Source organism: Triticum urartu, chromosome 2A (genome assembly GCF_056163025.1).
Source record: "Triticum urartu cultivar PI428250 chromosome 2A, HENAU_Tu73, whole genome shotgun sequence".
NCBI classification, from domain to species: Eukaryota; Viridiplantae; Streptophyta; class Magnoliopsida; order Poales; family Poaceae; genus Triticum; species Triticum urartu.
In genome coordinates, this window is record NC_141874.1 from 68,788,877 (window position 1) to 68,815,869 (window position 26,993).

At 48.5% G+C, this 26,993-nt stretch overlaps 2 protein-coding genes and 1 long non-coding RNA gene across 7 annotated transcripts; 1 reads left to right on the plus strand and 2 right to left on the minus strand.

Annotated features, from left to right (window-relative positions):
* Positions 1 to 4,723: 4,723 nt before the first annotated feature.
* LOC125535666 (uncharacterized) lies at positions 4,724 to 10,827 on the plus strand. Its single transcript, XR_007294769.2, has 4 exons — positions 4,724 to 4,899; positions 5,489 to 5,602; positions 6,628 to 6,701; positions 10,479 to 10,827. It is a non-coding gene; the product is annotated as an uncharacterized LOC125535666 (long non-coding RNA).
* LOC125535656 (putative potassium transporter 9) lies at positions 7,760 to 12,161 on the minus strand. Its single transcript, XM_048698729.2, has 7 exons — positions 11,605 to 12,161; positions 11,036 to 11,519; positions 10,846 to 10,899; positions 9,903 to 10,163; positions 9,738 to 9,790; positions 9,508 to 9,631; positions 7,760 to 9,247 (listed from the first exon to the last, which is right to left on the minus strand). Exons 1-7 carry the CDS (start codon positions 11,617 to 11,619, stop codon positions 7,890 to 7,892), a joined length of 2,349 nt encoding a protein of 782 aa, XP_048554686.1. The 5' UTR covers positions 11,620 to 12,161; the 3' UTR covers positions 7,760 to 7,889.
* Positions 12,162 to 20,070: 7,909 nt separating this feature from the next.
* LOC147983816 (uncharacterized) lies at positions 20,071 to 23,813 on the minus strand. Of its 5 annotated transcripts, none has more exons than XM_087543140.1 (9): positions 23,672 to 23,813; positions 23,410 to 23,590; positions 22,767 to 23,000; positions 22,551 to 22,659; positions 21,267 to 21,745; positions 21,009 to 21,182; positions 20,820 to 20,930; positions 20,463 to 20,564; positions 20,071 to 20,370 (listed from the first exon to the last, which is right to left on the minus strand). In XM_087543140.1, exons 5-9 carry the CDS (start codon positions 21,416 to 21,418, stop codon positions 20,304 to 20,306), a joined length of 606 nt encoding a protein of 201 aa, XP_087399266.1. In that variant the 5' UTR covers positions 21,419 to 21,745; positions 22,551 to 22,659; positions 22,767 to 23,000; positions 23,410 to 23,590; positions 23,672 to 23,813; the 3' UTR covers positions 20,071 to 20,303. The 5 variants fall into 5 exon arrangements, with proteins under 5 accessions (XP_087399266.1, XP_087399269.1, XP_087399267.1 ...); XM_087543143.1 differs by having other exon boundaries at positions 21,267 to 21,412; positions 21,541 to 21,745; positions 22,767 to 23,590; XM_087543141.1 differs by lacking the exon at positions 22,767 to 23,000.
* Positions 23,814 to 26,993: the final 3,180 nt, after the last annotated feature.

The following is a 26,993-nucleotide window of genomic DNA, read 5'->3' on the forward strand; positions in this document are numbered from 1 at the left end:
CCCTGCTGCTCCTGGGAACGAGTAGACACTCTATGTCTTCAAACCTTTTTGGTCCTTGCTGACAAAAGGGGGAGAAGCATATGGGTTGATAGTCTTCAAGCGGGTCCATATGGGCGGGTGCCTTATGCTTTGCTATATTTTGCTTCGTGCTTACAACTCTCTTTTTGCTTCATTTGGTTCTTTGAGTTGTAACACTAAAACTCGATGGTCGTCTGCTACTTGTTTGCCACCCTGTTTGCGAAGATAAATTCCGCATGTGCGACGATAAATTCCGCACTTATCTCATTCTGCAGACGTCCATTTTCCATTATGCATGTCATTATCTTCATATACTTTCACATGCATAGTGGATTATCATCATAAGCTGAATTGGATCTCCACAAGTACAACCTGCCATGTGCATTTGCATTCCAAAAGCAAATTAACTTATATGCACATCTTCAGGGGGAGCCCTTGAAACTTATGAAGAAAATTCCTTATCCTTTACAATTTCACAGACTATATTCCCCGTTGAAAACTTCAACTAGTTTGTCATCAATCACCAAAAAGGGGGAGATTGTAAGTGCATCTAGTGCCACCCCTAATTGGTTTTGGAGTATTGACGACAAACCTAGTTGAGGGACTAATGTGTTTGTGAGAATTGCAGGATAACACAGGTAGAAGTCCCTCATTGATTCGGTTTTACTAACAGAGATGACCCCTAAAAATGTATGAAGACATTGAAGCCAAAGGTGGTATATGAAGATATTCACATTGAAGACTATGACAAAAGAAGACACGTTATGAAGCCTATGGAGCTCGAAGACTTGGATCTTTCGTAGTTCTTTTTCTTTTGTGTTGAGTCATAGGAACCACCGTACTGTTAAGTGGGGTCCAGGAGAAACAGTCAGAATGACTGAAGTGATGCCTAAACCAAAAACCTATGTCTTCGAGTGAAGACAATGAGAGCGAATCTTGTCCAGAGCTGGACAAGTCAGCTTTGCTTGTAGCCCAAGTAAAGTTGCCATGAGAGTTTGAAATCTGACCGTTGAGACACGTGTCAGTTCCTTAGTGACCCAGGGTCATTTCGGACAAATCAGGTCGGGTTGCCAAGTGGCTATAAATAGCCCACCCCCTACAACCATAAACGGTTGGCTGCTCAGATTTCAGTGCACGGCTTTTGTCGTTTGAGAGCAACCCACCTCGAAGCCTTTGAGAGAAAATTCCTAGCGAGGAGAAAAGCCCTAACCACCCAGAGCCAGAGAACATTGGGCATCACCTAAGTTTTCTTGTCTGTGTGATCTAAAGACTTATTACACTTGAGGACTGTGAATCCTCCAGACGGTTAGGCGTCGCGTTCAGAGCATCCAAGAGACATTGTGGATTGCCAGTGAACAAAGTCTGTGAAGGTTTGGGAGTCTACCTTGAAGACTTACCAGAGTGATTGGGTGAGGACTATGTGACCTTAGCTCAAGGAGAACACGGTGAGGACTTGGTGTCCTGAGCTGCGTGTTCAGGACTGGGTGTCCGCGACTGTGTGTCCTAAGGTTTAAATACCTAGCCGCTCCAACCAGACGTACAGTTGTCACAGCAACTGGAACTGGTCCAACACATCATTGCCTTCAACGAGTCACCGGTTTCATCTTCACTTCCTTTTTCTTACTGTTACTCATTGTGAAGCCATTGCATGCTTGCTCTATCTTTTGTCTTCACAACGTGAATGTATGATCTGTTTGGCTTCATAACTTCTTCCTACCTGATCCTTATTACACTGCAGCTGTTTGTCTTTGTGCTTTCACTCTATTGAATACTTGACCATGGCTTGCCTAGTGTAATCTAACTTCCGCTGCATAGTAATAGGCAAAATCTTCGCTGTTTGTCTTCATAACTCCCACGTTTTGAAGACTTTCATAAAAATCGCCTATTCACCCCCCCTCTAGTCGATATAACGGACTTTCAACGCCGGCGAATCTTACCCAGCTTCGGGGCTCTCCGTGGAGATAACACCCCTACTGTTGCTCTACGGGGTCTCCGCATGATCACTAGATGAACAAGTAGCTACACGATGCTCCGTGAGCTGTTTGGCGAGAGGAGGAAGAAGGGCATGGCTCGCTCTCTTCTCCTTCCTATGTGGTGTCTAAAACTAGCAGGGACCAACCCTTTGCATGGGTGCCCCGGGGGGTTTATATAGGCCTACCTCCCGGGGATACAATGGTAATCCGGCTGGGCGTGGGGCCCAGCCGTCAGTGTCTACACTCGCGGCTGCTGGGGCCCGCTGGCTGGTGGGTCCCGCCGGCTGCCGGCTCCTTGATCGACAGGCAGGCCCCACTATCCAGGGCCTTGTCGGCGGCTGGTTATTGTGGCTCAATCCTGGTGACGAGGGCTTCGCCGAGGTGGGCGTGGCTACAGTGCCGCCGTCCGGCGGGTGATCGCTGTAGCCTCACCGCGTCTTGTCTCCTTAATGGGGGCGTCTCCTTTGAGGGAGGTGGCAAGCCGGCTGTGGGGAGCCGGCTCTGTCTTGGGCCGACTGGGGGAGGCCTGACCGCCTTCGGGTGTCTCTCTGCCCGAAGGGGCCCACCGCCCGTGGGCCGCGCTAGCAGCCCGTCATGGATGACATCAGGGTCAACGTGGCAACAGTGCCGCGCCGGACGGGTCATGGCCACCCGTACGGCGCATTGTGCCAGGCGTGCTCCGGGATTCGGGGGTGGCAGGCTTTACTGTAGCCACGCCCCGTCACATCGCCGTTATGTGGATGCAGACTTCGAGGGTACGATCTTAACCGCTTTGTGGGAGCCGTCTTCTTGGAGTCGGCCTTCTCGCGGCCGGCTTCTCGGAGCCGACCCTCCCGCGGCTTTCTTCATGAGGGCTAAAGTCGGGTTGCCTTCCGATAGCCGGCCTGGGAGACAGCCGGCAAGGGGAAGGTGACCCCATGTCTTGGATTCTTGAGGGCCGGATCGGCTCGTAACTTTTTCAGAAGGGCCAGGGGGAGCCGGCTAGGCTACCCATGGTTATTTACTCCGACAATACAACAATGCAAAATAACAGCGACACCACCACAACCCACTCCAAGATCGCAACAAGAATACAAAGAGAGTCTTGCAAGAAGCGGTCGGAGTGCTCCATCGTGACAGAGGTGTCCCAAAGAGACGACATTGCGCCCGATGAATCATGGACTCCAAGACGGTGCCTTCAGAAAGGGCACGACACCGGAGCACCGCCATCGCTGATTCAAAAAAATCATGGGTTTCACGAGCAAACCGAAGGAGGAGAGTAGCCGCAACGCCGCCTTCACGAAGGTAACCACGTCTATAGTTGCCGCTGCCATTGACCTGGTGCAAGACAAACAAGGATTACCCTGTCGCACACACTCTCCGCCTCCGAGACCACTATTGGTCGCTGAACACCGAACACCATGCCGTCCGCACGTCCATGGCAGGGGTAGTCGCCCATAGCCCGCACCACCCACGACCCACGCCGCTGCACCTAGCAGCCCGTTCCGGTCGCAGCCTGCACCGCCCATGCCACCATGCCGCCCGTCACGCCGCCGCCACAACACCGTCTGTAACCGCTTCGGCACACCACCGCGCCCGTTTTCCAATGCGGTGTCCATGCCTGCTCGATCTAGCCCAGGCCTGACCTCCTGTGCATGGAAGACGAAACTTCCCCGTCGCCGCCTACGCCGATCAGGCTTCGGCCGGCCACGCCCTTTGTCAACGATTAGGGAGGAGGGGGAGGGGGAGGGGGAGGGGGAACCCCGACGACGGTGGCTAGGATTACCCCCGATAGCTCACGGGAGCGACGCAGAAGGGAGAGGGGAAAGAGGGGAGGCCTCCTGACTAGCTCACCACTCGAGTTGTTTTCTTAGTAGCAATGAGTGTACCGGAGCACACTGTCCATGGTTGAATTGCTGGAGGCTTTCGCCCTCAAGGCAGCCCAAAAAGCAATCAAGGGTTAGGTGTAGAATGCACAATTAGACTTTCTTGCGACAATTTTAGTAGCTAATGAATTAGAAATACATACATTCATGTGTGTTAAGACTATTTCTCCTCTAATTTGGCAAAAGCAAACTAGTCTAAAATGGAACAAATGGCCATTTTAGTGATTTGTTATCGATGCCTCACAACCATCACAAAAAAACCAAAGCTCACATATTAAATCTATTAGAGGAAATACTCTCAATATAGTTAAAATAAAAAGCACCTGACCAAACCACATAACTGGACGCTGTTTTCAGTCGTGGTCATCATTCGCAATAGCGTCCAGCCTGGATGCCGTTGTCAATAGCGTCCTTCCTATTTTTCAAATTTCGGCCCTATCATTATCATTTTTCTAATTGCTGCCGTACTAGTTACTATTAATAAAAAATCGGGCATGGGGTGGACAGCACCGACAAACTGATCCGACACGCGAGCTGTCGCTCTGGACGCCACGCAAGACAAGGGCATCACACCCCATGGGCCACTCGCGCAGGCACGCGCCCCACGCATGGGACCAGCGAACATAACCGCCTTACCTCACGCTTGAGCCATATCATGCAGGCGCGATGCAGGTCCTCGCGGTACACCACCACAACGAGACTGAGGAGGCGGGCACTCCAGCATTCCTCATTCTTTTATAAGCGGTCGCTACAGTGTAGCTTTTTCTAGGGAAAATTGTTTTTTTTTTGGAAAAAATGGTTCGCTGTAGTGCGCCCCTGCAGTAAATAAAGTCAGTAAAATGCTACAGAAAACTGTTTGCTGGGCTGACCCAACTGCTCTGGCTTCAGCGAAGCCCTCGAAGAAAAGAAAAACTTGCCGCACACAAGCGGCGACTCTCCTTGGTCAGAGGTGGCGTGGCGGCGTGGAGAGGCTGCGAATCAATCCTCTCTCTGTGGAACGGCGGTGGCGGACGACGGCATCCTCGGCGGTAGCGGGGAATCAGGTAACGGCGCCCCTCTCCCCTTCTCGGTCCTCCCACTGGGACGGCGCCCAACGGCGGCTGGTCGATGGACCGACCGCCTGGAACTTGGTGAACTCCCGTGGAACTCCGGATTGACATTGGCGCTGATTCATCCTCGGGTGTGTCGTGCTCGGCGGTGACCATGCAATATTGTGTAGCAGCGGCGGCGCAAGAGCGCGGGTGCCGGAGAGGGCGCCGTATTTCTGGCGGAGGTCATGTTATAACAAGTACAGTAGTAGATGTAGGCATGTAGCACTGGATTCAGACAACAGCCAAAGCAGCCTTTATACCTCACCTCCCTAAAATCAGTAATGTTGCATGATAGCGCTCGCCCAATGCATCTCTGGATGCTGGTTTGAGCAGACGTGGGGAACATATTGGTTCGATTGTTACAGTTCCAGCTTAGGAGTGAAGAAATCAAACTGCCGTCGCATTCTATTGTTAAACGTTTGATGACTAGAGCTTCTTATGGTCCCAAGCTTGCAAAGAAAAATTAGAGCCTCCATTGTAATATTGGTCTGGTGTGGTTCTGTAATTTCACAAACTACTAACTGATGCGTTTGTGTGCCAGCTTCCACTTGTGTTCTAAGCAGACCAGATCAATCAAGAGATGAAGAGCAGAGGCACGTCGGTTCGCAGAGCGCTTGTTCATCCTGGACAGTATCACAAAAAGAAGAAAGCAATTGTGAGTCCCCACTAGCATTGGACCATGAATCCTTTATTTGTTTGCAACCAATGATTTCCACCTGCTATTGTTGTGTACATATTGCTTCTAATTTGCAAGGTCCTCAATAGCTGGTGATTGTCTGCCAAACAATAGTGAATGCCCACTCTGAAAACGTGTTTGTCTTTGTGGTTACATGATGCATGCTCACTTTATTTTTTCTCGCTCAGTTTCAGGAAGGTGGGGTGGTGTTTTTCTCGTAGTGCAAGCACATCTAAGACTTCCGTTGCTTTGTTAATAGGACATCTCACACTCAGTTCTAACGGACAAATGTTAATGTTGCTATATAACCATGCTTATGCCTACTATTTGTGATACTTTAAGGACTACTTGTGTACAATTGAGTTCCTTGTTCTATTTCCAATCACTAACAATTCAGTTCTGACCATGTATCGTTGCAATCTATTTATGTTTTGAACTATTTAGGGACGGTCCCCTGCTTTATCTTGATTCTTTTTTTTTTGAAATATTATCTTGATTCTTTCATGCAGCTGGGTAATAAGAGTCGTCTTTCTGGTTTTATCAAGATTTTATTGTTTTGCTTCACGGCGACCCATAGCTGCACAACAGCTTCTTTTGTGAACCCGGTCATGGGAAGAAATTTATTTGACAACAAAATAAGTAGGAGAGAACAAATAATCCTGATGCGCAACTGTTTTTAGCACCTATGCAACCGGTAACCACTAGCAATAGCCTGGATAGTATCTACTGGCTACTGATAAAAACGTGCAGATTTGTCATGTTTGTGTTAATTTTGTATTGGTTGCAGATGTGCTTGATGTGTTGCTGGTTGACCATAGAAGCGCTAGCATTTGGAGATCATCTCCAGTGTCAGATTCATGTCATATTCTGTCAGCACTGCCGCTTGTGCCAATCGTGATTTTAATAGATGAATACCACTATGCCAGAATGTTGAGTCTTTTATTCATATAAAGAGAGAATAATGAATAATTGTTGCTGATCTTTATCTTGGATCATGCTTGCAGCATAGAAGCACTGCATTTGTTTGGTCATCTGGACATGACGACAATATCAAGCTCTTTGTTTGGACATCACACATGTATGTGCCTCTACTCCAACTTCACATCACATGTATATTGCCATTGAATCCAACATAGAGATGCTCTTTATTTATTGTTAGTTCATCAAATGCTTTAAGCTGCTCTTGATTTGATACAGAAAAGCTGGTTTATTATTGGTTCATCAAATAGTCTAAGATGCTCTTGATTTGAACGTGTGATGGATTAAAATCAGTTGCATTGAAAACTTACCCCTAAAAACCATGTGGGCTTTCACAATAGTGACCGTGAGAGGTAAAGTGAGACAATTGGAACATTGGGTTTGATTGTACTTTAAAGGTGTCATATTATAATACTCCCTCCGTTCCTAAATACTTGTCTTTCTAGACATTTCAAATAACTACTACATACGGATGTATGTAGACATATTTTAGAGTGTAGATTCACTCATTTTGCTCTGTATGTAGTCACTTGTTGAAATGCCTAGAAAGACAAGTATTTAGGAACGGAGGGAGTAGTGAGTAGCAGCAAACAATGATTTAGCACGAATCTGTCAAATTACATTTGATTTAGTTGACAATAATTTTTACATTGTTGCTCTGTCCTTGATTGACCATTGCATGTCCTAATAGAACTTAGATTATTTTGATATTTTGTAAGTTGGAATTTTTATAGTAGCGGATTATGCGACGGGAGGGCGACGCCGTGCTCACCGCACCTTTGTATGGATGGGCCAGAATAATGAGATTTTGCTGCGACTGTAACAGAGGCCTTGTTTCAGAAGGAAAGAATGGTTCGGGGATATTGCAACAAGACTCTTGTTGCAGCAGAGGGCCAAGCGCACCACTAGTCTTGTACTCTTGTTGCCTGCTACCTCATGTGGGAGAGATCGGACGGCTATCAGGGGCTGTGGATGGCCGGCGAAGCCAGTGGTGGAGGACCCGGTCGGGCAAGGCCTGGCGGCCGCCATGCCTTGATTTGGCTGGTGTAGGCTCGGCGCGGCAGCGGTGGCCAGTGACCAAAGTTAGCCCTACCTCAACTTTGTCCATCATCCTCCACCACTGGGCGAAGCGGTCGATCTTTTAACACTATCACCCCGTGAGCGCATATGAATTTTGCATTTCATCAATCAAAACATAATATTTCCATCGCGCACCACGCAGTCACGTTACAATTTACAGCAGCATGTCCGGAAGCTAGAGACAGAACAGAAGCCCCGTGTCTGTGAGTCACAGCACGTAGACCATGCCGACCTCAAGCAGCGACGCCGGCGGCACGCGCAGCACGACGTCCGGGCCGCGGCAGTTCCGGCGCAGGAAGTTGTAGCCGTACCCGATGGCCAGCCTCCTGAGCAGCGACGACCCGGGCTTGGCCTTCACGTGGGAGTGGCCCATGATGAAGGCCGTGCCGGCCTCCCTCGCCTCGCACAGCTCGTGGAGCTCCTCCAGCATCTGCTTGTCCTCCACGTCGGGGCTCCCGGGGTCCACAAGGAACCTCACCCTCTTCACCACCCGCGGCGCCGCCGCCGGCATGGCCGTGAGCTCCATGGTGTTCGTCCCGTTGCTGCCCGTCGGGCTCTCCACGCGTATCTCCACGGACGACGCGCTGTCGTGGGTGTCGTCGTAGCTGATGCGGCGCCGGAGCGGGTTGCTGCCGATGACGGTGAAGGCGTTCTCGCGCTCGTAGTCGGCGTCGCTGCGGGCGTCGCTGCACCGGAAGAGCGCGTCGAGCCGGATGAAGGACGCGAGGCTCTCGACGAGCTCCGTCTCGAACGAGTCCACGTCCTGGTGCACGTCCCGGTACCCGTAGCGCACGATGCAGCGGTACGAGCGGTGGCCCGGCGGGCCGACGCGGCCGACGAGGTAGCGCTCGGCGGGGAGCACGCGCGGCACGGGCACGGACTTGACGCAGACGAAGACGAGCACGCGGTGGAAGGCCGGGAGGTTGGTGACGAAGCGGGAGAAGTTGGCGGGCACGCCGGAGGTGAGGTCGGTGTAGACGAGGCCGATGCCGGGGACGCGGACCATGCCGAGCCTGTCGCAGAGCGCGAGGAGCCACTCCATGGTGACCTTGTTGTGGAGGTCGAACTCGTACTTCTTGACGGTGGTGTGGTGCCACACGAACATGACGGCGACGAGGATGAGCGCGAGGAGGAGCGGCACCCACGCGCCGTCAAGGAACTTGGTGAGTGATGCCGAGAAGTAGAGCGCCTCGATGGATCCGAAGAAGACGAAGAAGGCCAGCGCCAGCACCGGCGGCCGGTGCCAGCACAGCATCATGACCAGCGACGTGAGGCACGTGGTGACCAGCATCACCGTGATCACCGCCAGCCCCGACGCGTTCCCCATGTGCTTGGTGTCGCGGAACCCGACGGTGACCGCGATGCAGAGCACCATGAGCATCCAGTTGATCTCCGGGATGTAGATCTGGCCATGGACCTTCGCCGATGTGTGCACGACCTTCACCCGCGGGAAGCAGCTCAGGGCCTGACTCTGGTTGATGATGGAGAAGGTGCCGCTGATGATCGCTTGGCTTCCGACCACCGACGCCATGATCGCCAGCACCAGCACTGGCCATCTCACAGCCTCTGCATAAATAAATTTTGGTGTTCAATTAGTGTCTGTTTACTGAATAAAATGGTAAATGCAGAACAGTGCAAGTCTTTCACAGATACTGTGCTACTGTAAGAATCATCAGCTAGCATTAGTACTGGTAATCTACTAATCCAAGTAAGCAGTAGGTCGGTTTTCGCCCGGTTTCTAATTAATCAATCAGGGAATTCTCATCTTTTAATTAATGATGAGGCAAAGTTTTTGCCTCTGTTTCAAAAAAGTAAGCAGTAGGTACCTGGAACTGAGATGTAGTATCCAATTTGGTAGCTTGAGTCGAAGTCATGGTGTTTGGTTAAATAGGCAGCTTGACCCATGTATCCTAGGATCAGTGCAGGGTACACCAAAGAAGTGAAAGCAAGCTGCAAAAGCAAGGAGCAGAGTCAAGATTTGCCCAAACAGCATGATGAGTTGAACAAAAATAGCGTAGGAACTGAACTAGTTGCTGAAATTAACCTGTTATAGTACCTGGATTGCACTGTAGGAGAAGTGGCCAAGATCTGCAAACATTGCTTCAGATCCTGGAAAGAAGGAAACATGTCAGACTGTTTACATTTGGACAATTCCCCTGTGTAATTTTGGCAAAAAATAAAAACTGTGTTAACCAATGTTTCATTTCATACTGAATTTTACCTGTCATGCAGAGCAGAATCCCTCCCAGGGACATCCAACCAGACTTCTTGGTCTTCTTCAAGAATTTGAACATGTATACGGGATTGAGTGCCATGTAAACCTGAGGGTTCCAGTAGATGATATTGTACACGCCAAGCGCACTCATGCAGATCAGCCAGGCTAGAATTATGGGAGCGAAGAGAAACCCGACGCGGTGGGTGCCGTAATGCTGGAGCGCAAACAGGAACACTATTATGGCACAAGTAATCGGAGTGACGGCATCTGCATGAGAGCAAAAACAAGAAGAACAAATGAGCATGGCAGAACAAGCGACAGAGAACTAGTCTAATAGTTTTCACTTTCTGGTCACTTCAGTCGGTACTGAAATAATTGCGTTTTGGTCAGAATATTTCAGCCACCAAATGATCTTCTTGAAATTTCAAAATATTTGGTTGGATTTCAATCGAATTCAAGTTATAATTATGGTCCTTTGGCCGGAATGAAAACCAAAATCACTGAAATTCAGTGATTTTGGCTGTGACTGAAATATTTATGAGACTTTATCGCATTTAACAGTTCTCTCATACTTTCTTTCAGTGCAATTTGTGACAAAAATTCTGACGTACAAGTCATGATACAGTTCTGCTAGACAGCTGATAACTGGGAGTATTTGGGCCCAGGTAAGTGAAGTAGGAACGAGTGACAACTTATCAGTTTGCTCCAAAATTAGTTTTTTTTTTGGTAATCCTCACAGTTTGCTCCAATTTTGCTAATTCCAGAAAAAAGGATTTCGCAAGTCCATAGGCATCATTGTGAAGTACTGTATCAGTTCATCAGTAAAGTCACTAGTGTTTACTTATTATGACCTATTGTGCAGTACTCTGTTCATTGATTTCAGACAAATCCAACAAAATCTTTAAATGCAAAAAAACAAATCTGCAGTTCAGAGTTGAGGGAGGCTCACATTCATGCTGATGCTTGGACAAGGAGAGCTCAAGCCCAGAAACAGCCGAGAACACTGCATTTGCAACAGACAAAAATCAACAGCAGTATTAATAAGTAACTGCTCCTCACTCCCTGAACTGAAGAGCCAACTGAAGAACAAAAGGCCAAAAAAGAAAGAACTTGGACCGAAAAAGTCTGAAGATACATACCGGAGATGACGGGGGTGAGGACGCCGTCGCCGATGACCATGCAGGTCCCGATCATGACCATGACGAGCAGGGCGGTCTTGAGGCTGCGGTGCGCCTCGAGCCATCGCCTGACGCGGGAGCCGTGGGCGACCTCCTCCGGCGGGCGCTCGAGGCTGTAGGTGGAGAGCTCCTCGTCGGCGAGCTGGCGGTTGGGGAGCAGGCTGACGTTGGCGTGCCTGCAGATGAGGGAGTAGAGCGCGAAGGTGCCGCCCTCGCCGTTGTCGTCGGCTCGGAGCACGATGGAGACGTACTTGAGGAGCGGGATGAGAGTGAGCGTCCAGAAGACGAAGGAGAGGACGCCGAGGATCTCGTCGTTGGAGTCGGTGTGGGTGATGTCGTCGGCGAAGGTGCTCTTGTAGACGTAGAGCGGGGAGATGCTCAGGTCCCCGTACACCACCCCCAGGCTCTGGTACGCCAGCAGCATCGTCGTCCGCCATGTCTCCCGCTGCATCCAACCGATTGATTGGCACCAGTTTCTGTCAGCATCGTCGTCTTGCTTAATTTTGAAAAATTGGGAATCTATGGCTGACCTTTCCGGGCTCCATGGCTGCCGCGCTCCCGAGCTCGACCAGGATCCGTCGGCCGTCGGCGAGGGAACGGCTACGCCCCTATGATTTCCTTGTGCTAGCTAGCTCCAAGAACAGAGCACATCATCAAGGTAAAGGCAACGCTGTTAACAGTCGAATAGATTGAACCAGCTGCCAAGAACAAGTTCGCCACAAGCACACGAACGGACGGACGGACGGACACCTCGAAAGAAGCGGGAGCTGGCAATGCCAGGATACGGCGCTATACTATACTAGTAGCATACGAAGGATTCAAGGTGAGTATATGAAGGGGGTTCGGAAGAGGACGAAGAGATCGAGGAAGCAGATAGATAGGGGAGGAGAATGAAGAAAGGCATCGGATACATATCCACCGAGGAAAACATGGTGGGTATCACACCGAGTGGAGTGCAGAGACGTGTCACGTGTGGTGGGGGCCCGTCCACCTACGACCTCCACAACTAGTGCGCCTCTCCCTAGCTGCTTCATCAAAGAGATAATCAACTCAAAAACTCACTCGTTCAGACAAAGTGAGGCCGGCATACTAAAATCCATGGATATGATGTGCACGCAGACACGGGCGGACCAAGCTTTTGGCCGGCCGGCGGCCGTGAGTGTGGTTGGGTGGGGTGGGGCCGGAGGACAAAGAAAGGCATGTGCGTGCGTGAACTCACGCACATTCTCACGGCACTCTGCCGACCCCTATCAACTATCATCTTCGACCTTTAGCTTTCGGGGGCGCGGACCAGGGACGGCCTCCCCCAGATCGCGGCTGCCGGCGCCGGCGCCCCGCGCTAATGGCGGGGCTCGCCTCGCATCTTTCGTGGCTACTAAAAATCTAGGCTTTTCTTCCTTTTCCGCTTTGCCGCAAAGCGATGCCGACGATTGGAGATGCCTCGCTGAAAAGATGGGTGTCTCTTGAGGGTTCGGCGGGGGGAGAAGATTGATTGATTGGTTGGTCCGAGATCGGCGAGCCGGCCGATGGCAACTGATCGGCATTCGGCACCAGCAACTAGGACTGCGAATGGATGGTACTAGTAGCACGGTAGTAGCGCTAGACATGCTTAAGAAGAATCTTGCATTCTTCTTCCAATTAATGCCGATAGATCTATGGGATCATTCCTTTCTTTATTATGGTTGTGCAGGGGAATCGATCGGAAGGGGAGAGATCCTTATCTCTCGCTGCAAGGGAAGGGAGCACGATACCCAAACAGATAGTACTAGTATTGAGAAATGGAAGCTTCTACTGACCTTCTGTTGCAACCAGCAGGCGATGGAATGGAATGATGGACGCAGAAAAACGACGGGGGGTGGAGTAGTGGATCAGTGGAAGAACATCCGTGTATCTTCTTCTTCCTGACCCAAGCAACGGCAGTGGTGCTACTGTTGTGGTACTTCTTCTAGCGAGCTGGGATCCGCCCCGGATAAAATATACATATACGCATGGGCTCTGATCGTCTGATCTGCGTGCAACAGAGAGCGTTGGAACGGCCGGCCGGCCAAGTAGCGAGAACACGTGGGCGATCTCTTCCTCTATCTCCTCGTGGATCTCGCAATCGCAGCGCATGGTCCACCCCCGCGCCACATGATGGAGATCCAAGCGAATCGTCACCGCCACTCGCTCCCGTAGTAATTATGGGATAGTAAATAAATGACTAGTAGCATGCATGACAAGGCCGTCCGTTTCCTCCAAAGAGTCATAGTAGTAGTAAGATGGTGTAAAGTCTCTGAAAAGTTCCTCCCCGTTTGTTTTCAGAGACTAAAAAGTCCCTAGTCTCTTCCTAAAGGTTATTAAATGACCATGTTGCCTCTAGTATATAGAAAAATAACAATCAAACAATATCATAGGGTGGCGGGCCAATGAGTGCATTAAGGGGCATTGTTGGAAAAGTCTCAAAAATTCTCAAAAAGACTCTCCTTGAGAGTCTTCTTCATTTAGTCCCAAATGCCTAATTTAGTCCCTAAAAAGTCCTTCCCGTTTGATAAAAAAGTCTCTAAGAGGGACTTTTTCTAGTCCCTACACAAAAAGTCCCTGAAAACAAACACCCCCTAAATTTTAGCACCGTCGCGGACCCTCCACCGGCTGGGTGCGGCGCGGCGGCGCCCCGCATGGCATGCTACTTCGCACGTCGCCGCATCAGACCTCTTCCAATGTAATGGTGCTTATTCCCTCTCTCTCAGTTTATAGGGCGTGCGCGTACCCCTAGGTCGTCAATTTGACAAACCTTTTGGAATTATTTGGATTGCTTACCACATGTGTCAAGTGATGTCAATTTGACAAACCTAATACAAGTCATAGATTACAAAAAATATATCAATTTAAGCTTCAGATATTCTATTTCTAAACAGTATAATTTTTGTGTTATATAGTTTACATTAGGGTGATAAAATTGGCAACCTAGATATACGCGCAAGACTTAGGCTAGTCATAGTAGGAGTAACTTAGGTAGTAACATAGCGTACTCCAATTTTTTTTTGCTTATGTGGCATGTAGTTAATGAGAAGAGAGGTGTTGAGAGTAACATAATATGTTACTGTAACATAGCGCTTCCCGAGAAAGGATGAGTCTACAAGCTAATAAATGAGGTCATCTATGACACTAATACTATGTTACTCTGCACTATAAAGGTAGTAATTTAGACTAGTATTATATGCATGACACTAGTATAAGTTACTACCCACTATGACCAGCCTTATAAACTAAAACCGAGGGAGTAGATGAGATGCTAAGTGCATTAAATATTTTAGTAACTTAACTCCCGAATGCATAGGTGCTTTATTTATAATAAGTTAACATCTAAAGTCTTTCATGTATTGGTTAAATTGTGTCATTTTAAGTGGTTTATCTAGATTCTCGTGTTTGACATTGGTTTTTCTTAAGGTCATCAAAGTGCTTTCTCCTCTTTTTAAATATCATGTCATGTCATTTTTTCATTTATGTGACATGCTTGGCACGTGTTCACGATGGAACACTGGGAAGGGCATCAGTCGCAACGCCTCCGCGTTGGCCGCATCGAGCGTGCCGTGTCCGGCGGCGATCTCGACCCCGAACGTGCCGTGGCTGCTCGCGTGCTGGGAGTGGGACGCGCCGGCTGCTCTGCTTGCCGCGCACGGCGAAGGCCACGGACAAGAGCATCGGTTTCGCAGGGGGCAAAGAACGTTCTCTTCTCTCCCGGTCTGCGACAAGTCGCCGGGATTTCCGGTCTACTCCTACTACTACGGTGCCCGTGACACTGATTGGCGTCGCGAGCAGGGGCAGCCTCACGTGCTGGAATAGGGTGGGTGCGAACTCGCTGGAGTACTACTAGTAGCACCGCTGAATGCATGCACGCACGCACGCACGCCGATGGGAATCGGAATGCTGCTTTTCGCCGCTGCGCGGACGGCTGCCATGCAGAGGCACCGAAGCTCTGCTTTTCCGAATGTATGCGCGCATTTTCCGCGTCTTTGGGTCTTCTTTTTAAGATCGTACATATGTAGATGTCTATACACTCGCCTATATAAATACACGTATGCACGCATACTCTATCACTATAAGCATAGTATTTGAAAGAGTAAGCCGGCATTGACAAAGTCGACACAGACACTTACATAGTCAACAGGAACGTCTCCTTCAAGTGGCCGCACATCGATAGAAGGCCTGAAATAAATAAATTCAGAAAAATATGAGCACTAATTGATGTGAAGTCTATGAGTTGATTCTGATAGGTTGAGTATACACTATCCTCCTTACTATTCAATCATGGGTTGGTTCACGATTTTTTTAAACACATCCTATATCTCTATTTTTAATGGAGCAGTCAAGAGGATTGCGTCCATGATTTTTGTTGTTCGTTTTCTTTTTCCGTCTCACCTCCCACTGCCACCCCTTCACATCGGTTTTTATCGTCTAATAAAACCTTTCCTAACTAGCCACTTTTCAAATGGATAGGAACCGATAGCACGTTACCAAACAATGAAATTCAGTTTCATGACAATCAATGCTAAAATCTTAACTTTTCTAATGCATCGAATCTTTACCTTTCCTAACAACCAAATCTTGTACTATTAAAGGAAAATTGGTGAATGATGATTCATCATTCAACTCTTTCATAATGGTACGTCGTGGCCTTCCCGCACTTACCAAAACAATTAGTCGTACTTACCAAATCTCTACTCTTAAAGGAGAAGTCTACGATGGTGATGGTCGGTTTGGTCGTAGTTCGTTTCGTTTCGTTCGCCTCGCTCCTTCGTTCCATCGCACGTCTCTATTCGCGTACGAGAAAAGGAAACATCCCCGTCTATGATTCCCCCCCCCCCCTCCCCCCACCAAATCAGCCCCTACTCAAAGAAAAACAAATTGCCCCACCCCTTTCCTCTCGAGCGAGGCTAGGTCTCCTGCTCGCTCGTATGCTGTCGCCATCCTCCCGCTTGAAAGCCCTGGCTCTCGCCGTTGGTCGCCTCCCTCTGCGCCTCCTGACCACCCCTCACCACGTGTCTCGCCTTGCCACCTCCCAAGAATCCGGTGACAGACGACTCCCGTATTTCATGGATGGAGTTTTCAAAGTCCAGACCGGCGTCGGCGCCCTCTTCGCCCAGGCTGTCGGGTGCATCGACGTTGTCATCCCCCCCGACCGTGTCACAGATCGGGCGGTGCTAAGAGGAGCCCAAGGGAGCTGTTGCTGTTAGCAAACACCGAGGCTATGATAATCAGAAGCTGCTGTTGTATACGTCTACTCCAAGTCATGGTAGAGTAACTATCTGGTTTTTTTCTGGGTAGGGAGCTCGCACCCTGTGCCGACCACATCTGGCGATCATGGGCTCCCCTAGAGGTGAAGATCTTCGCATGGCTCGCGGGGCGAGCTAGGCTGTGGACGGCGGATCGGCTGGCACGAAGAAACATGTTGCACACACGGTTATGTCAGTTGTGTTGCTAGCAAGACGGGGATACCACTCACATGCTCCTAGGATGTGCATACGCTCGCGAGGTCTGGTACAACATGATGCTTCCTCTGAGGTTGCACAGGTTCACTCCGGATGGCGCGAAGCCCCTAGTAGAATGGTGGCCACAGATGGTGGAGGCGGTGCCGGCAGGCCAAAGAAGACATCTGAACACCACCACCTTGGCCTTCTTCCTGGGTAGGGAGCTCGCACCCTGTGCCGACCACATCTGGCGATCATGGGCTCCCCTAGAGGTGAAGATCTTTGCATGGCTCGCGGTCCGGGCTAGGCTGTGGACGGCGGATCGGCTGGCACGAAGAACACATGCCGCACACACGGTTATGTCAGTTGTGTTGCCAAAAAGACGAGGATACCACTCACATGCTCCTGGGATGTGCATACGCTCGTGAGGTCTGGTACAACATGTTGCTTCCTCTGAGGCTGCACAGGTTCACTCCGGATGGCGCGAAACCCCTAGTAGAATGGTGGCCACAGATGGTGGAGGCGGCACCGGCAGGCCAAAGAAGACATCTGAACACCACCACCTTGGCCACTATACGTTTCATCTGGCTCAAGCGCAACAGCCGTGTCTTCGAACACAAGGCGTCCCGGCCACGGCCACGGTAGCGCTAATTATGGCTGAACTCCGTCTATGGATTCATGCTAGGGTAGAGGGTGGACACCCCTTTCAAATTAATGTTTAGTGATTATTGGAGAAGTAATGAGGAAGTTGTATGGCATACTGAGGTTTAGTTTTCTTTTTCTTTTCTTTTTGACGGAAAGGGTTTTGCTTTTCCAACACACTGTTGCACCATTTACATCTCACTTCTTGTTATATATTAAAATGAGTGCAGCCCAGTGGGATTGATATGTCTCTCGTACAGACGACTTCTTTGTTAAACCACACACGCAAAAGTGGATCTCCTTCAAATCTAAGTACTTGATAATGTACGAACTATATACATTTATGAATATTTTGGAGTTTGGATCCTATTATGGTGCCTACAGGGAAGAAAGTGTTTCTCCCCAAAATCCAACTTCCGTAGCCAAGATGGCAAAGCACCATGGGGTAGGTATGCGTCAGAGAGAGGACCATAGGAAGCTGAGGTTGCAAATATGAAAGCAAATTCCAAGGTGCTCAGTGGCCATGACATCTTTGCTCCTCAAAAGGATCCTCGGCTATGCAAAACTCCATGAACGGCTTGATCACTGAGTGCCATGGAGAAGCACACATGTTCTGATCTCTCAACACATCTCTTTGTACTCTGCAGAATCTTGCCACTCGTAATATAGTTTTGATATGAAGATTTACTTGATGCTTATTCCTTATGGTAATTAATCGCATTATCAGATAAATTATTTTAGACATAACATACGCTATCCCCAGCCCCCGCGTCGTCAGGGCGGCTCGGGCGGCTCCCTACCCAGCCGCCGGGGGCGCATACTCCTTCCTCCCCACCCTCCGCCGCCGCCGGGGGACGCCGCCGGTCTAAGCCCGGGGGCCGACGGCGGTGGCGGGCGGTGGCGGAGGACATCACCTCTCTCCCGTGGATCTGGGGTTGTGCGGATCCCCGAATCATGTGGAGGCGCCTCAGATCCGATCGGCAACGGCGATGGCTGTGGCGTGGCGGCATCGGAGGCGGTGCGGGCTGCGGGCGCGGCGACCAGCCCGGTTCGGGCGGCGGCGGCGGCGCGCCATCTGCCTTTGGATCGGCGGCGGCGGCGTGAAGGGCCTGGTGGTCGCGTAGGCGGCACCTCCATCAGATCTGTTCTGACCGGTGCAGTCGGCGGTGGTGGTCATCTCTTCCGTCAAAGGTGATCGGCCTACGGCTGGGTGATCGGATCTCGAGATCCGTCAGCTAGTCCCGGCTACATGTCGGGGAGACATAGTTGCCGGTGAAAACCGAGCCGTTGGCGGGCGATGACGGCGTTTTACGTCGTTACCTTGATGAAGGCATCGTCGTGTAACTGTTGTCAACCCACTCGTGCTGCTTCGGGGGAAACCCTAGGATCTGGTCTTCCAGATCGGACGATGGCGGTACTACGGTGCCGTCTCTCTTCTGAGAGCATCGTTTGTGGAGCAGCGCTGGAAGACAGAGGCGGGAGGTGGAGCGGCTTCGTCTTGCACGGAGCTTCGATGGAGCTGTCAAGTCATGTCTGGCCGACAGGTGCTACGCTGAGTCATGCCTGTTCGGCAGGTGCTACGCACGACAGATCTTTCAAAGACTTCAAGCTGTGTCGGCTGGTGGTACTTGGCAGCATGGTGCTGAGGTGTATCAGTGGCGACCGCGACGTGCTCAGCTGTTTGCGCGCAGGGAGGAGGTACCGTTGGGCGCCATGGTGGCGTCGACGATAGCTAGACCGAGTAAGGTTGATGCATCAGTACAGTTCTAAATATGGAGCGATGGCAGTTGGCGGCGGCGGCCTCTGAGAGCACGCCGGACCGGCGAAACCCATGTCCGGCAGGCGTCCTGGATGGGTCCTCAGATCTTAGATGTTAGGTTTGGCTGCAATGTTTGTTTGGTATTTGGTCCAGGCTATCTGCACCCCTTCATCAAGTGGATAGGTGTAGCGATAGTTTGTTGTTTAGACGTCGGTTTAGTCTTACTGTTGTATTACTTTGTAAGATCTTGTGAAAATAATTAATAAAATGGCCGTATGCATCGCTCAGATGCAGAGGTCGGAGGTCATCCTTCTTTTCTAAAAAAACATACGCTATCCTCTCCTCAACCAATAATTAGTTTATGATTTTAATCTTCTTTTGAACAGGCTACACAGTTACAAATCAATGGAGGATGGATATGTCCTTCGAAGCTAAAAATAGTAACATGATGCCTTGTAAGGTATCGTGTTCAAGTATGAAACAAATCGCAACACATTGAATCATGTCTGCTACAATATTCGTCCATGTGGTATACTTAAATTTGTACAATGCGAGTCACCCTGCAGCAATTCGTGTAGCACAAATGAAATGGAAGAAAATTAAGTAAGGCATTTTACTTGTACCAAAAAAAAAAGTAAGGCATTTTAGTTAATCAGCTTTCTGTTTTGAATTTTATTTTCTCAGCTATGCATCGTATTTGTTTTAATTTATGCTTCTGCTTGTGGCCAACATAACAGCTAACGAACACTAGTAGAAAACAGAGCATCTGTCCCGGTTTCAGAGGGCTTTTAGTCCCGATTCTGCAACCGGGACATAACGATCGAGACTAATGCCCATCACTTTTAATTTTGGTTGGCTTATGAACCGGGACTAAAGGAGCTCCACGTGGCCGCTGTGGGGCGCTCAGGTAGGAGGACCTTTAGTCCTGATTGGTAACACCGACCGGGACTAAAAGAAAGCCACGCGTTAGCAGCTCCCAGGCGCTGGGTTTTTTTAAGGAGGGGAGGGGGGGGGGGGATTAGGAGTTTTGGAGGGTTTAGGGGTTTCGTATTGTGTTAGCTAGCTACTACCTATATAGAGAAGTGACATCTCTTTCTCCGTGCTTGGTCGACGCTAGCTACTACATATAGAGAGAACTCGACGGTAGCTAGTAAGCAAATGAAGGAACCATTAATTACACAACATCGTCATGAACATATATAGAGAGAAGTGACCTTTCTTTCTCTGTGCTTGGTTGAACAACAAGTTTTCGTATATCTATCCGACGATACTACATATAGACAATATAACATCTCTTACTATCCCTGACATCATCTACCCAAATCATTCAATTCTGCATGGTATTCTCCGTCTTTAGGTATGACGTGGTCAAGAAAAAATCTCACCAATTCCTCTTAAATTGCTCGTATGCGATCATGTGGTAAGAGTTCGTCCCGCTTCTCCCATATCTAATTTAAAGAAGGGGGTCAATACATATATATGAATGAAACTCAACACAATTGATGGTAATACAATAAAATTATGAATATTGTTTACGTACTTCAAATTGTTTGTCAGATAAGCCCCGCTCAGAGGTCTAGTGGCGAATGAACTCGCAAACATAGTATCCTTATAAATTATTCCCGTGTGCCTGCCACAAGCACTTTACGAAAATAGAGTTCAATCAAACAGATAAGCAAGCATGACAATGGTATTGATGAAACTAGAATCAATGAGAGATGCGCGGAACTAGCTAGTACTACTTATTTTAGGATGCGTAAATCACAACTTCTTCTTCTCTAGACTCGAAACCATTCCGGTGAATTTATTCCAAACCCTTCCCGGCCAATAAAATGATTACTTGATTTCAGGAAATGAACAAAAGTTGCCGATATGATGTGATAATAATTGAACTTACTTCTGGAGCATTTCACTCATGTTCGACCACTCCTTAGCCTCTTTACGTCTCGAGTCTAAGACAATTGCTACTCCTGCGTCAAGCTTAATGGATAGCAGAATAAAGTGGAACCTGCGCACGCATAACTCATCAATTACACTTAATGTCGTGTAAGCGAAACCGAATATGCACTAAGACAGTAACACTCACTTGAAGTTGTAAGGAAAAAGTATTTCCCTTTTGTTTTGATGTCGAAGGAACACGTTTAGCAAGTTTTCCTCAATATGTTTAGCTCTGTTTTGTACCGCCCATTCATTTACGATATTTGGGCTAATGAACCCAACATCATAGATTTGTCCTCTTTTGCACTCGACGATCTTCAATCTGCATAATATATAGTGAGGATAATTATATATACATACAATGAACGAGCTAAGCTAGAGACTTAATTACAAAAATAATACTTACAGACAGTAGCAAGTCACGACAGTTTTGTTGATGGCGTCTTGATTGTATAACTGAAATAATTTCACAAATTCAACGTACATCATGTCGACTCCAATAAAGTCACGCTCATGTTTAATTTCCAGCAAAATACTATCGTCACATCCTTGCTGCATGTTTCCAAATACCAGTCATGTAATTTTTGTATCATCGTTGATAGTTGCCGGAGCTCATCAGGTTTGACAAGAGACTTCCTGCGCTCGTACTTAAATATACAAATGGTACAAGTAGCACATACCGGAGATGACGGGGGTGAGGACGCCGTCGCCGATGACCATGCAGGTCCCGATCATGACCATGACGAGCAGGGCGGTCTTGAGGCTGCGGTGCGCCTCGAGCCATCGCCTGACGCGGGAGCCGTGGGCGACCTCCGGCGGGCGCTCGAGGCTGTAGGTGCAGAGCTCCTCCAGCTAGGCTCTGATGATAACGCTTAGGTTCTCCTCCTATGTCCAAGAAGAGAGCACATCAAGAACAGAGCAGCCAAGGACAAGATTGCGGCGCGCACACACGAACGGACGGACACCTCGAAAGGAGCGAGAGCTGGCAATGCCAGGATACGGCGCTATACTATATTAGTACTCCCTTCGTTTTTATTTAGTCCACGTATTAACTTTGATCAAAGTCAAGCTTTTTAAACTTTGACAAAGTTTATAAATAAAATTATTAACATCTACAATAACAAATCAATATTATTAGATTCATTATTGAATGTACTTTCAATTCATATAGATTTATTATGATAAATGTTTGTATTGTTTTATATAAACTTGGTCAAACTTTATAAAGTTTGACTTCAGTCAAATCTAATATGCGGAATAAATAAAAAGGAGAGAGTACTAGTATACGAAGGAACCAAGGTGGGTATATGAAGGGGGAAGAAGACGAAGAGATCAAGGAAGCAGATACTCCCTCATTTCCGGTTTATAGAGCTCAATTCAAAAATCTCACCAACCAAGATAGATGGTGAGCGGTGAAATACTTTTTTGTAATTTGCAAAAGCACCCAATTAATGCTCTTGTTTTCTTTAAAAATTTATGTTTACCAATGTATTAATTGCAATGCATGCATGTATTGGTCAATTTTCTTTTAATACCTGCATGTAATTATTTAAAGCACCTTGGAATCTGAACTTGTGATGAAGAACAATTAAATTGAGTCTTATAAAATGAAAAAAATCAAGATTTCAGATAAGCCCTATAAATCAAAAAGAAAGGAGTAGATAATGAAGGAGAATAAAGAAAGGCATACATATCCGCCGAGAAAAATATGGTGGGCATCACCGAGCGGCGGGGGACGTGTCACGTGTGGTGGGGGCCCGTCCACCTACAACCTCCACAACTAGTGTGCCTCTCCCAAGCTGCTTCAAAGAGATAATCAACTCAAAAACTCACTCATTCAGACAAAATGAGGCCGGCATACTAAAATCCATGGATATGATGTGCAAGCAGATACGGGCGGACCAACCTTTTAGCCGGGCACCAGTTTATCGCAACGTGCAGAGGCACCGAGGCCGGAGGACAAAGAAAGGCATGCGCGTCAACTCATACACATTCTCACTCCTACTCTATCATATCATCGACCTTTAGCTTTCGGGAGCGCGGACCAGGGACAGCCTCCCCTAGATCGATCGCTGCTGCCGGTGCCGGCGCCCAGAGGCGGAGCCAGGATTTCTCAAAGCCTAGGGCTAAAACTAAGTGGCTATGAAAAAACCAAATACCACGCATGCTAATACATGTTAGAAGTACACCACAAATTCACCAAAATGAAAAATATGAATTCATATTATGTTAAGAGCAATTTTGATAAAATATGTAAAAAAAATTAACAATATCCATCACTGTACCAATTAATGAAGACTTTGTTCATTTGAGGTCATTGTCTGTTCACAAGCAATAATAAAAGGACATGGACTTGTAAATATAAATCAAGTACTAGTATTTAAAACCAAGACATTGGATAGACTAAATCAAGTGTTCATTTGAAATTTTGCAAAATAAGAACATATGAACAAATTGACTAAAGTGATAGAATTTTAACATCACTAATTCATTGATTTTGGCTGCTACAAAAGAACTAGAAAAAAATGATACAAGAAACTACAGATTACCTATCATGTCCAGCCGGTTGTGTAAATGGAGCTGAACAGAATAGAACGGTTGATGGGGGCTGTGGCGCCGTCCGCCGGGCGCAGCCGCGCAGGTCCGGATGTACGGTTCGTCGAGTCAAGTAGTCGAAGTGTCGAGGGGAATTGGCGACGCAGCATGAACGAGGTTTGTTTTCTGATCGATCTGGCGAAACGATGGAAAGAGATCAGCGATGGTGAGGTGGTGAGCAGCAATCAGGCAAGATCTTTTTTGGGGGGTAGCTACCATGTGAGATCTGTTTCTGATTCGTTTTGGAGCGATCGTTCGTCGGGGCTTGATGGCGGTGGAGAGCTTTCTGGGTTGTATATGGGCTGAGGCATGGCAATGGATGTGGACGTCTGGGGCTGGGCCTTTATAAGTGTAGAAACATGCAAAATTCCTACTTTTTTTTTGAGACAATGCAAAATTCCTGCTGGATAATGTAGTTGCGAGTTGGGCCACGCCTGGGGCTATAGCCCCAGTTGCCCCAGGCCCAATTCCGCCTCTGCCGGCGCCCCGCGTTAATGGTGGGGCTTATCTCGCATCTTTCGTGGCTAAAAATCTACGCTTTTCTTCCTTTCACCTTTGCCGCAAAGCGATGCGAGCGATTGGAGATGCCTCGCTGAAAAAGATGGATGTCTGGTGGTAGACGGATCTTGGTAGGGAGTTTGGCACGGAGGGGAGAAGATAGATTGGTCCGAGATCGTCGAGTGGGCGGATGACAACTACTAATCGGCAGCACCAACTACAACCATGAATGGGCAATAGACTTGCTCAAGTTCCATACTACCACCTCCTCTCCGTATCACTCAGCCTGCCACTAATGTCTACTACCTTTGTGTAAGCTAGGGGAGGTGGACGATGAAGAGGAATCTTGGCATTCTTCTTCCAATTAATGCATGGAGGGGACACGATAGATCTATCTGATCTCATTTCTTTATGGTCGTGCAGGAGAATCAAAAAAGGAGAGAGATCCTTATCTTTGGTTGCAAGGGAAGGTGGAAGGTACCCAAAAAAATACTCCCTCCTTTCCGGTTTGTAAGGCTTATCTTAATTTTTTTTTTCATTTTATAAGGCTCAGTTTGGTTATTTCTCATCACATGTTTAGATTTGGGTAAAGTCTATTTTAAACCTTGAACTTGTAGGGCGGGTCGAAAATGAACCCCGAGTTCTCAATCCCGGAAATCCACACCCTGTATTCACGTATCCCAGTCAATCCTAACCTTGCCAGAGTAATATCTTGTTTGTTGTATCGGAAAATGGAGAATCCCGGCCGGGATCGATCTCTACTCTCACTGACTATCCGGTCCCACATGTAATATTCATCTCCTTCTGTTGTCTCTCTCTCACACACAAATTCACTTCAGATCCCCTTCTTGTCTCTCCACGTGCTGGCCTACCCCGCCTCATTGAGTAGCTCAGTAAAGGAACCGGCCTGCACAGACGAGATGCTTGCCGACCTCCTTGTCCCGGCCGGTCCCGACAGGAGCGGACACAACCCGGCTGTCGAAGCGCGAGCAAGAGCTCGGACCCCCCTGTTCATCTCCGATGTGCTGCTGCATAACGACCTTCTCCCATTGGTTCTGATGCTTGCTGGCGCTGGGGAGGCTGACCTTGTCGATGTCGTCGCATGTGTGCATGCCATACGAAGGCTTCCCGCTCTTAATCATCGCACTTTCCTCCCTGTCTCTTCTCACCTTGCTTACTAGTGTGGTGTCAACGGCTGCTAGTAGCTAGCCCTGCCTGCCTGACGACGACAAAACAAGGATGCAGCCAGCGCGAGAACACCACAGGACCGTCCCGGACTAGAGAATGAGGGCACGCCGATGCCGGCGATGCGACGCGGCGAATTCTTTCTAACGATCACACATATACGAAACTAACCTATTAGTTTGCGAACTGGCCGGACGCGGCAAGGTGCGCAAGTGAACGCCTGATCAAAATACTCTATGGAGCACGTACGGCGAGGCTAGCTAGCTAGCAACCAAAGCTAGCTGATTGATTTCTCACGCACGCCATTCCTTGGCAAACGCATGCTACCTTGACGTCTGACGTCCGCCGGACAAACGTATGAAGGCCGGGGAGAGCACCATCCTCATAGTTGTGGCGGAGAAAATTCAAAAAAAAAAGTGGGGCAGAGAGGTTCTGGCATGACGACCACGACGCCATGGGTCCAGCCGTCACCAAAAATGTCTGGTTGCCGCCTGTGGTTTCCCATATTGCAGGAGTCAACGCCGACACAGGCTCTTGTGTCAATTTGAACAAGCCGCTTAGGAACACGCATACAACTATACAAGAACAGGAGGACGTCGCCAAAGCGGAAAATTTTGGCGAAGATGGATATGACATGTGGGCCAGGGATGTGAATGACTGTAGCTTGTGATCCCGGTTGGGATCAGTCTTTTCCCGGTATACCAAACATGTCTAGGGTCAGAATTGATCGGGATCTGTGAATACAGGGTATCAACTTCAGGGATTGAGAGTTCAGGGTTCATTTTCGACTAGCTCTACCAGTTCAAGGTTCAAAATAGACTTTACCCTTTAGATTTTAAGATGCATTAAATCATCGCATGCAGGTTGAAGAGAAAATTGACCAATGTATGCATTTTATGCATGCATGCATTGCAATTAATGCATTAATAAACATAATTTTTTGAGAAAAACAAAAGCATTACTAGTTTGGTACTTTTGCAAACTACAAAAAATATTTCACTACTCATCATCTATCTTAGTTGATTAGATTTTTGAATTAAGCCCTACAAATCAAAAAGGAGGGAGTAATGTGAAAATGAAAATTTCTAAAGTACTGACCTTCTGCTGCAGCAAGCTGGCGATGGAACGATGATGGAAAACGCCGGAAGATCGAGTGGATCAGTGGAATTCTTCCGGTCCCTGCACCTGAGCCAAGCAACAGTACTATGCTAGTTGATACAGTATATTCTTCTAACGAGTTGGGATCCGTCCCCAATAAAATGTACTAGTAGACGACTGGACTCTGATCATCTGATGCAACAGAGAGCGTTGGAACGGCCGGCCATGATCGCCGCACCACAGGTTTATCACACGATAAAGAAATGAAGCGGCGAGCGAGTACCGAGAGAACACATGGGCGATCTCCTCGTGGATCTCGCAATCGCAACGCGCAATCCATCATGGTCCACCCCCGCGCCACATGATGGAGATCCAAGCGAATCGTCACCGTCACTCACACCCGTAACAATACATTATGGGATACTACTAAATGAGTAAATGAAACGACAGTAAATAAGTAAACGGGATACTAGTACTCAAAAAATAAAAAACATTGGCGAATAGTAAATGAGTATAAGGTGACAAGTTCGTCTGTTTCCTCCAAGGAACTGAATTTGGCTTGGCGCCGTCGCGGACCCTCCACCGGCACCGGCACCCCGCATGGGACGCTAGGTTGCCATCGTTGCATCAGTCGCAACGCCACCGATCCATCGATTGGCCGCATCCAGCGTGCCGTGCCGTGGCCGCTCGCGTGCCGGGGCCGCGATCGGCGTGGGCTCCCTCCTCCCTGCTCTCGTGGTGGATGGGAGGGGCGCGC

Excerpts from the sequence above, each read along its gene's own strand:
- LOC125535656 (XM_048698729.2), bottom strand. Across the intron at positions 9,632-9,737 it reads TCTCCTACAGTGCAATCCAG|CTTGCTTTCACTTCTTTGGT; the intron begins GTACTATAACAG and ends TTGCTTTTGCAG. Across the intron at positions 9,248-9,507 it reads ATACTACATCTCAGTTCCAG|AGGCTGTGAGATGGCCAGTG; the intron begins GTACCTACTGCT and ends TTATTTATGCAG.
- LOC147983816 (XM_087543142.1), bottom strand. The coding sequence starts at position 21,418 with ATGCAGCAAGGATGTGACGATAGTATTTTGCTGGAAATTAAACATGAG. Across the intron at positions 20,565-20,819 it reads ATGAGTGAAATGCTCCAGAA|TGCTTGTGGCAGGCACACGG; the intron begins GTAAGTTCAATT and ends ATTTTCGTAAAG. Across the intron at positions 20,371-20,462 it reads TATCTGACAAACAATTTGAA|ATATGGGAGAAGCGGGACGA; the intron begins GTACGTAAACAA and ends TCTTTAAATTAG.